General features: G+C 46.0%; 1 protein-coding gene across 1 annotated transcript; it reads right to left on the bottom strand.

The window, feature by feature from the left end:
• Positions 1-5301: 5301 nt before the first annotated feature.
• Positions 5302-10075, bottom strand: LOC130109124 (uncharacterized). Its single transcript, XM_056275865.1, has 5 exons — positions 9964-10075; positions 7235-7401; positions 6966-7076; positions 6550-6702; positions 5302-6411 (listed from the first exon to the last, which is right to left on the bottom strand). The coding sequence occupies exons 1-5, from the start codon at positions 10073-10075 to the stop codon at positions 5992-5994; spliced, it is 963 nt and encodes a 320-aa protein (XP_056131840.1). The 3' UTR covers positions 5302-5991.
• Between the last annotated feature and the right edge of the window lie 360 nt (positions 10076-10435).

Raw genomic sequence — 10435 nt, 5'->3', positions numbered from 1 at the left:
CAGGTCTAATAACCACATCATCATTGTTAGAGACATCACCAACATTAAACCCATCACTCTTTACACAAATAAACATGTCTCTATAGTGTTTTTTTCCACAATTCAGCAATATCTTCAGGCCCAGTAATCCCATCAATGCTGGATGGCAAGGGCATCTTACTAATTAATAACCTTAACTTCCTTCCAGAAGTCATGGACATTATTCTGCTGAAGCTTTTTGGCCATGGAGTTTGCCCTCATGGCCTGCTCATTTCTTTTAATAAAACGTACAGCATGTTTAAGTCTAGCGTTAGCCTGTTTCTTGTGTTCACACTCTGGGCCATGCCTAGCTTGTCTTGACAAGACCCAGTTTCTAAAAGCTTCTTTGGCCTCTACATGCAGTTCAGCTACATATTCATTCCATCCTGGCCTGACGTTATGTTGTTTAACCCTTTTCTGGTGGAATGATTTACTGCCATTATTTAGACATTTCACAATTTTATCATACATTACACATAATCACGCTTGTGGTTTTGGTTCTTACAGTTAATGCTGCCACACAGAATAGCATCAGATGGTATATGCATATTAATTAAGGTTCTCATCAGTCAGTGAATTATAATGCTTTAAGTCATCTTCTGTAAGCCTAGACCAATCTACTTTCCCACTATGTTCGTGGTTATCATAACTGGTCAACTCAGGTAGACTCTCCACATTTTACATCATAGACACAGGTATGTGATCTGTTGTGGCCAGACCACACAAGATCACCACTCCCTGTAAACATGAGCATCAGCTATACATATACAGTGATCCCGCCAGGATGTTGTAGCCATGCTTCACTGCTATATGTGTAGCTATCTACTGGCAGCAGCACTTTACTAGGAAGAACCAACTTGTAATCTTGACAACATTGGATTAGGTGTTGACCCAATAAGGAATTCATATCTGAGATACCAGCATTCATGTCTCCCACGACAAATATACACGTATATGCACTTTCTTTAATAAATGCACTGATAAAAGCGAGCCTATTAAGGTATTCATCCTCATTTTGGTTACATGCATAGGGAGTGTAACCATTTAAAATTATAAAGACATTCTTATTATGTACAACTTTGACTGCTGTGCACCAGTCAGCCTCTAATCTAACCACACTGATCAGTGCATCATATTTCTTGTGCCAGAGAATGGCCGCCCCCCCCAGGTATTCTGCCCCGCACTATCCCCATGCTTAGGTCCGTTGTGGACTCCCCTGCCCCATGGAAATCATTATTAACAGAATTAAGTTTGTCTACATCTTGTTTAGCTAATAAAGTCTCTTGTATACACAAGATATCAGCGTTCTCCAGGAGCTCGTCTATAACAACACGTTGCGAGTTATATGACACAACTCCCGTGAATCACAGCCTGTATCTACGTTGCGTCAGACACCCCGGCCTCAGGTCCGTGCATGTTTCTTTGCAGCCATAAGCGTTTTTACATCCGGGGGCCCTGCAGTAGTTCTGGGTTTGCGCACCTAACAGAAAACCCCTCTGGCCAAAGCTGAGGCTCATACATTTCTCCCTCGTCACTGCACCCAGCGGGTATTTTAAAGGAGCTTAGGCGACCTTGAGCAGTGTCTATCTTTTGACATGTTACAACGCGGAGAAGTTTGTCTTTCAGGTATTTAGTCGGTGTCTCGGAGTCTCAGTCAGGCGAAAACACTCACCAGCTTCTTTATGACTCGCATTTCCCCCCGGTGCAGGTTCCAACAATGCCGCTTGTCTTCTTCTCCCTGCAGGATTCAGGCGGGTTTTGGGCTGTATAATAACATTTCCAGTGGCGTGGCGTGTCCCCCCCCCCTCCTTTATAACACGGCTCCACACAGGTGACACCGCCGCATCGCTGCTCCGCTCCGCTTCCCGGCCTCCCTCCGCTGTACTTGCATCCAGGTCCAGGGCTCCAGGCGCCGGCGTCATACTCTCCACACCACGGCCCGGGGCCTCCTCGCTGACCTGGGGAGTGAGCGCACCCCCTCCGTTTCAACCAGGCCGCCCCAGGCCCAAGGCTCCAGGCGCCCGCACCACAGTCTCCACAGCCCGGCTCAGGGCCTCCTCGCAGGGCGTACCCGCTCTGCCCAGACCAGGTTGCTCGACCACGCATAAGCGTTACCGTAATAACCCGCGGTTACCGTAGGGAGATCCAACATCGCTTGTTTATGGTAGAAATGTCCGACCTTAGACTTTCAGTTTGGCTGAGCAGGCAAGACGTCGAGGCTGTTGAAGGTCAGAGGTGGAAGGTGGTCTGGGTGGTGGGACACAGAGCGGGGGATGTTTTCACCAGCCTCGTTAGTAAAACTAAACAGCCCTTAACGTTGTTAGTGTCTGTGGCCCTTTGTGTGATACAAGCTGCTGAGCAGAGCTTGGGCAGAGCTCAAAAAGAGCCCTTTTTTTTTTGGATTTCTCAATCCACTCCGATCCAGACCGGTTCGCAGCCAGTAAAACACTGTCGTCCTCGCTCAGAGTTTTCATTTTGACAACGAGCCAGTTTAAGAGTTCGTCTTCCACAGTAATTTAACCACGGACAGCTGCAGGGGGGCCTCTCCCAGCTGCCTCCGCCAACCCGCTCAAGATAAGTCGCTCTACGTTTCGTTCTGACGCAGCCCTTTTTGGTGGCCTTTAAAAGAGAACTAAAACTGTACTGCAAATCACGGAAATTTATGGAAAAGAAATTCATGAAGATTGTTGATGCCTTACACTTATTAGAGGAGACCCCTTGGCTTTTTGTTATTCTGCTTGGGTTGAATTGTGTTTGCACTGTGTGCTCCTATACATGATGTATCATTTTGGAAAAAAAATAAAATTCTTGATAAAAAAACAAAAAACAAAAGTCGCTCCACACGGAAGACCCTCCACTTCCTGTTTCCTCGCGCGCTATTTCCATGGGCGCAAATCTCAAATTGGGGGTTACCCAAAAAAGACACAGTGCCACCTAGTGGCTTTAGTGGGAACTTATTTTCCACTCGGCTACACTTATTGATGATAATAATAATACTGGATTACATTTATCTAGACACCCAAAGCGCTTTACATTGAAAGGGGGGGGGGAACTCACCCCAACCCCCCCCCCACCAGTGTGTCGCACCTCAGCACCAGAACGCTCACCTCACATCCGCCTGAGGTGGAGACGCAGGAATCATTGAGCCAGTTACACAGAGGGATGCATGGATGTCTTTATTATACAAACAACATTTTACAAAATAAAAGATAAAGGATAATTGCTTTTTTTTTTTTTTACACCCTGGCTTTTACTGTCATAGTTTTTGCCGTCATGCATATCGTTATCCATCAGCTTTATTTTGGTGATCTTTAGCACAGGCCAAGCTGGTCAGTAAGATGGTGGTGAAAAACTACAAAAATAAGACCCAGGTTGGTTTAAAAAAAAAACGAATTATCTTTTAAGAATGCGGTCTTTCATTTTTTTTTAATTCTTTATTTTTCACAGCAGTATATATTACAAAATGTATATCAAAACAACAACAGTTTCATTTTCTTCTGCCATTAAGGTTTTTTTTTAAACTTACAAGAGAAAGTAAATTAAAAAAAACAAACAAAAAACTATATACACTACCGTTCAAAAGTTTGGGATCACCCAAACAATTTCGTGTTTTCCATGAAAAGTCACACTTATTCACCACCATATGTTGTGAAATGAATAGGAAATAGAGTCAAGACATTGACAAGGTTAGAAATAATGATTTGTATTTGAAATAAGATTTTTTTTTACATCAAACTTTGCTTTCGTCAAAGAATCCTCCATTTGCAGCAATTACAGCATTGCAGACCTTTGGCATTCTAGCTGTTAATTTGTTGAGGTAATCTGGAGAAATTGCACCCCACGCTTCCAGAAGCAGCTCCCACAAGTTGGATTGGTTGGATGGGCACTTCTTTGAGCAGATTGAGTTTCTGGAGCATCACATTTGTGGGGTCAATTAAACGCTCAAAATGGCCAGAAAAAGAGAACTTTCATCTGAAACTCGACAGTCTATTCTTGTTCTTAGAAATGAAGGCTATTCCATGCGAGAAATTGCTAAGAAATTGAAGATTTCCTACACCGGTGTGTACTACTCCCTTCAGAGGACAGCACAAACAGGCTCTAACAGGTACTATTTAATGAAGATGCCAGTTGGGGACCTGTGAGGCGTCTGTTTCTCAAACTAGAGACTCTAATGTACTTATCTTCTTGCTCAGTTGTGCAACACGGCCTCCCACTTCTTTTTCTACTCTGGTTAGAGCCTGTTTGTGCTGTCCTCTGAAGGGAGTAGTACACACCGGTGTAGGAAATCTTCAATTTCTTAGCAATTTCTCGCATGGAATAGCCTTCATTTCTAAGAACAAGAATAGACTGTCGAGTTTCAGATGAAAGTTCTCTTTTTCTGGCCATTTTGAGCGTTTAATTGACCCCACAAATGTGATGCTCCAGAAACTCAATCTGCTCAAAGAAGTGCCCATCCAACCAATCCAACTTGTGGGAGCTGCTTCTGGAAGCGTGGGGTGCAATTTCTCCAGATTACCTCAACAAATTAACAGCTAGAATGCCAAAGGTCTGCAATGCTGTAATTGCTGCAAATGGAGGATTCTTTGACGAAAGCAAAGTTTGATGTAAAAAAAATCTTATTTCAAATACAAATCATTATTTCTAACCTTGTCAATGTCTTGACTCTATTTTCTATTCATTTCACAACATATGGTGGTGAATAAGTGTGACTTTTCATGGAAAACACAAAATTGTTTGGGTGATCCCAAACTTTTGAACGGTAGTGTATATATATACACACATACATACACATAAAAAAGGCAAACTTTAAGAACTTTATACAATTTGGGAGGGGTAACATGTGTACATAACCCTTAAATGACCTCTCCGCGCTCGGCCCTCCTGGTCTATCAGCCCTAGAGCAGTGTTTCTCAACCGGGGGTCCGCGGACCCCTAGTGGTCCGTGGTATAATTGCAAGGGGTCCGTGAAAATAAGATATCTTTAAAAAAAGATCCTATGACATTTATAGAAATAGGATTATTTTACTCAAATGTGACTGAGACCTTTATCTACCTAAACTATAAAGGGTAACAGGACTTTTTTCTCTAATTACATCTGTTTCACAAGTGTAATTTATTGTATTTTAATAAGAGCTCTCGCTCCCGTTTGCATTGTTAAAAGTTACTGCATAAGAATTCTGTTGTTACATATATCTGAAAGTTACTGAATACATATTCTGTTTAGTTACATATATCTGAAAGTTACTGAATACATATTCTGTTTTGTTACATATATATCTGAAAGTTACTGCATAAGAATTCTGTTTTGTTAACTATATCTAAGTTACAACTGAAAGCTCTTATTTTTGCCCCAAAGAGTGAATAAATGCTATAATGCAATTTAAAATGCAGTTTCTACTGTTTCTATCAAATTGCAACCCCCCTCCCCCAAGATCAGGTGGAGGGGTCCTCAGGGTAGATCAAAAATACGCAGGGGGTCCAGGACCCCAAAAAGGTTGAGAACCACTGCCCTAGACCATTCTGCCTCGTCCAGTCTGTCGTTCGTCCTCTTGAGTTCTTGTTTAATGTCGGAGAGCTGTGCCGCCTCGTTGCCTCTTCTGAACTCCCGGAGTAGGTTGAGAACACACCGCAGGCCGACTTCGGGGCCGCCTTCGCCATGTGGCGGAGATGAGTTTGGGGAGCTACTTCGGCTGCCTCGTCTCACTTCGGGATCGTTTTCCATCGTTTTCCCGTACGTCTAGTATCGCCACCCCTTTTCTTCATTGTTCCGACAAAAACGTCACAAGGGTTAACAGAACTAAAGGTTTTTGGGGTTATTTCTCAAAACCGTCGGGGAGCTCGGAAATTAGGCGGCCATTCTTTCGGTGGCGGAACCGGAAACCCTTTATTATTATTTTTTATCAGAACTATATATGACAGTCATAATTAAGGGATATTTACAATTCACATACTGTACAAGTCACATACTGCACATTAAAGAGTTTGATTTGTAAATGGAAAACTGGGACTGGTGCATGTAGTAATTTTGGCCTGTGATTTTGCTGTTTTGGTAACGGGGGCTGGGAGTACTTTACATCCAGGCTCATCCCTGTTCTCTGCATGTTGCCCCACCTTCCTTGAAAATGGGTGCATCCTGGGTGTTTTGTTCATTAGATCAGCCGCAATCTCACCCCCGTTTCTCTTTTTGGGTGACGAGGCAAGCATCGGGCCCGCGTCTTCAGGTGCTTGCGCTTTGATCTCGTCCTTGAGGTTTTCCAGGGTTTTTTTCAGCCCCTCGAGGTAGACTTCATTCTGCACACAGTACGTCAGGTCTGCCATTTCCCGCAGCAGAGTCTCGCATTCTCTCCTCAGCACGATCTTCTTCATCTTCTTCCTGTGCGGCAAGACCGTCTCCTTTTGGGAAACAAAGTGGACAAACAGCAAGATCAAATGTGGCTGATGGTGTGCGTTGTGTGCCGCTACAAGCATGTGTGTTACAATGTAAAGATTTCTTTAGCCCAATGTGGATTAAAAACGTGTAAAAAGACTAACCTCCTTTTCAAAGGAATGCGAGCGATGCTCGGTGAGCGCAGGAAACCGGGCACAGAACAGAACTTCCGCTTGCACTGACGGCGGGTCCTTCTCCAGCGCCGATCTCAAAGCTTTGGAGTGCTCCCTCCTCAGCCGCTCCTTGTTTTCGTTGATCTATACCATAAATAGTAAACGTTTTTCAAGAGACCGGACCAGTCTATGGGCAGCTAATACTTTTAAGGCCTGGCATGAGAGGCGATTTCTAGTTTGGGATATCGTATTGTGTGTGCTGTGTTGTAATCTCATTAATTTGAGTTTAAAACGAAATTCAAATCAAAAGAAAACACATGCCAAGCCTACTCTATTTCTTCCGTTTGTATGAAGATCTTTGCGTCAAAGTCAACAAGGCATCGGCCCATCAATTACATAGGATTGACCTTAAAACCAGGAAAACAGATGATTTGTGCGACATTGATCAGAGCGGGGCAGTCGAGTTTCTTGGTGTCTTGCTGGCGTTTCCTCCTCGATGTGAAAGTATGGCCCTCAAGCTGAAGGAAGAAGGAACAAAAAGACTCATGAATGGTGTACATTTGGAGTTGCACCGAGTCCACATTAAACAGTCAAACACAACTAACATGGACAGACATGCACAGGGGGTAAAGTCGGGTCTCTCTCGGCTCTGGTTACGGGGGAAACCTTCTCTTACCTCCTTCTTGTTTTTATCGGCAGCATACTTTGCTTTGATGCCTGTATTTCTGTCTTTGCCTTGGTGGCATTCAAAGACTTTGGTCCCCACCACCTGGAAGGGTATGCCGTTGAACGGGACGCTCTTTAATTCCCACACAATCCTTTTTTGAGCTGAAGGCTGAACATCTGTAGAGAAAAGTTATCAAAAGGGAAGTCATGTGTAGGATGGAAGGAGCAGGTGTGTGTGTGTGAGACAGAGAACGGGAATGGAGTGAGCGAGCAACATTTTAGGGGGACAGCGCAAGGATGACTTTGCAGCAGAAAGCAGGCCCAACAACATGCAGACTGTTGGGTCGGACCCCTGCAGATAACACTGAAGAAAGCCGCCTATTTAAAAGATGTGATCTGAAGATAGCAACTACGTCTATGATCATACTGCAGCAACCAGAGGAGGCGGTCGCTCTGACTGTCAACGGTTCTGTGCTGAGGCAACGCAAAGGCTCGTAGGACTGTTAATGTTCGAGTTGAAATTGTTATGCTTTATGTTAAATTTTTACGTGTTGAAATGTTTGGTTAATGTTGGGATGTGTAGTTTGGGAGTTTGACTCAGAATAAATAGAAGACTGTTTACCGACTGACTGACTGCAGGGCAGTGACTTAGACTAATGTCACCGGTTGTGACCTCCGGGGGGAAGTCGTTGTGTTGCTGTCTGTTCAAGAGCATTCCCGGGGCTGTGCGGTGTATGGGGCACAGTGACTGCCGTAAAATTAAGATACCTGTCTCACGACGCCTTAGCAAAAGCTCAACAATATGGTCAACTATTATATGATTACTGTTGAGCAAATGTACACACCACATACACCACAACACTCAACCAACTGCACCCCCTGCCAGCCACTCTCCCCTCCCCACCGAACCCCCACAAGCACTCAGGATCTGTGTTGAGGATGTGTGCCATCTCTTCTGTCTGAAAGTCTGTGCTGACCAGCTGCCCCCATTTTCACACTGATCTTCAACAAATCACTGGAGCTGTGTGAAGTCCCCTCCCGCTTCAAGAGCTCCACTATCATCCCCATCCCCAAGAAACCCCCTATCACAGGATTAAAGAACTACAGGTCCATTGCCCTAACGTCTGTGGTCATGAAATCCTTTGAAAGACTTGTGTTGGCCCACGTGAAGGAAATAACAGGCTCCCTGCTCCACCCCCAGGAGTTGCCTACCGAGCAAACAGGATGATGCCATCAACACGGGATTGCACTACATCTTCCAACACCTCGTTTTTAATCCACCTGCCAGTGGATTAAAAACTTCCCAACAGACAGGAAGCAGATGGTGAAGCTGGTGAAAATGACATTCAGCACCCGGAAAATCAGCACTAGCGCCCCCCAGGGTTGTGCGCTCTCCCCTCTACTGTTATCACCCTACACAAATGACTGCACCTCAGGTGACCCGTCTGTTAAACTCCTGAAGTTCCCAGACGACACAACCATCATTGGCCTTATCCGGGATGGTGACAAGTCTAGAGACTCATCAGCTGGCCCTCTGGTGCGGCCATAACAACCTGGAGCTGAACATGCTCAAAACAGCGGAGGTGACAGTGAACTTCAGGAGGAGTCTCCCCCCCCCCCCTTAACACTGCCCTCCCCCCCCCACCATACTCAACAGCACAGTGTCTGTGGTGAAAACCTACAGATTTCTGGGTTGCACAATCTCCCAGGCCAACAAAGACGCAATCGTCAAAAAGGCCCAGCAGAGGAAGTACTTTCTCCGCCAGCTCAAGAAGTTCAACCTGCCTCAGGAGCTGCTGATTCAGTTCTACACTGCAATAATCCAGTCTGTCCTCTGCACATCCATCACTGTCTGTCCTCTGCACATCCATCACTGTCTGTCCTCTGCACATCCATCACCGTCTGTCCTCTGCACATCCATCACCATCTGGTTTGGATCTGCCACCAAACAGGCCAGGGGCAGACTACAACAGACAGCTTAAGTCTGCAAAGAACATCACTGGTGCCAACCTGCCCTCCATTCAGGACTTTATACACCTCCAGAGCCAGGAAACGGGCATGCAACATCACTGCGGACCCATCACAACCTGTTCCAACTCCTCCCCTCTGGTGGGCGCCACAGAGCACTGTACCCCAAAACAACTAGGTAGAAAAACAGTTTCTTTCCACGGGTGTGATTCAAATGAACGCTTAACACTGTCAGTAAATCCACCCATTTTGTAAAGCTCCAGCATCCCCACGACCCCGACTGGGATAAGCGGCTTGGATGATGGACGGATGGATGGATGTACTGTACATTGTCCGTATACCGGCGGGCTCGGTCGTGTCCATCCATCCACCTCAGGCATGCATGCATGCATGTAACCTGCCAACGTCTATTTCAGCATCTCTTGATATTCTCTGCACTTTATCGCCTCTTATGTCGCCTGTACATAGACTCAAGCCTTGCGTATACATCTGAAGACTGTGTTGTAGTGTTGTCACTCCACGCGAAGCACACCGAGGGAGCCACGAGACCGGAGTCCGAGTTCCGCCTGCACGGCCCCGATAAACGTGGTCGCGATTGTTTTTCCTTCCGGCGCCAAAGACGCTTTCACGCGAACGCGCGTTTGCGCGTCCCCGCGAGGTTTTAAGCGCAACTTCTCAAACAAGTCGCCGAGTCCGCAGGCGGACTCGTGTCGACGGAGGGGGAGCGCGACGCGGGCTGGTGGCGCACAGAAACACAGTTTAGCCGCTTACCCTTCTCCCCAAACTCCTTCTTCTGGCCGTAATAGATGTAATGCGTTGAAGTCTGTCGCTCGATTTCCTCCTTTTTCCGCACGAAGTCTTCCACGCTAGGAAAGACCTCCATGTCGGCGAGAGACCGATTGGCTGAGCGGGCGAGAGGGGGGCGGGGCTTCTCTTCGACGTGGGTAGGCGAACGAGCGCGGAGCACGCGATTGCCCCGATAGCTCTTCTTCGTTGGTTTCACCTCTATTTACGACTTATTCGTGCCCGCAGCGCCCCCCCGTGGCGCCTGCTGAGAAATCAGTTACTCAGAAATCCGATAGAAACGCTCCCGTAGTAGTGCCACGTGAAACAGAAGTGGTACACTTGCTAAGAAATCACGTCATAGTTGCACATATTAAGTAACAGCAGTAAGACGTCTGCTAAATAGTCATCAGATTGCATGTCAAGTACATGTCGGTGTCTGTGCACCTTATTCCATCAA

This window comes from Lampris incognitus, chromosome 3, assembly GCF_029633865.1.
Source record: "Lampris incognitus isolate fLamInc1 chromosome 3, fLamInc1.hap2, whole genome shotgun sequence".
Lineage (NCBI taxonomy): Eukaryota > Metazoa > Chordata > Actinopteri > Lampriformes > Lampridae > Lampris > Lampris incognitus.
The sequence above is the reverse complement of the archived record's forward strand: the minus strand, read 5'-3'. Positions and strand labels throughout refer to the sequence as shown.

Excerpts from the sequence above, each read along its gene's own strand:
- LOC130109124 (XM_056275865.1), bottom strand. The coding sequence starts at position 10,075 with ATGGAGGTCTTTCCTAGCGTGGAAGACTTCGTGCGGAAAAAGGAGGAA. Across the intron at positions 7,077-7,234 it reads CCGATAAAAACAAGAAGGAG|CTTGAGGGCCATACTTTCAC; the intron begins GTAAGAGAAGGT and ends TTCTTCCTTCAG. Across the intron at positions 6,412-6,549 it reads CGCATTCCTTTGAAAAGGAG|GAGACGGTCTTGCCGCACAG; the intron begins GTTAGTCTTTTT and ends GTTTCCCAAAAG.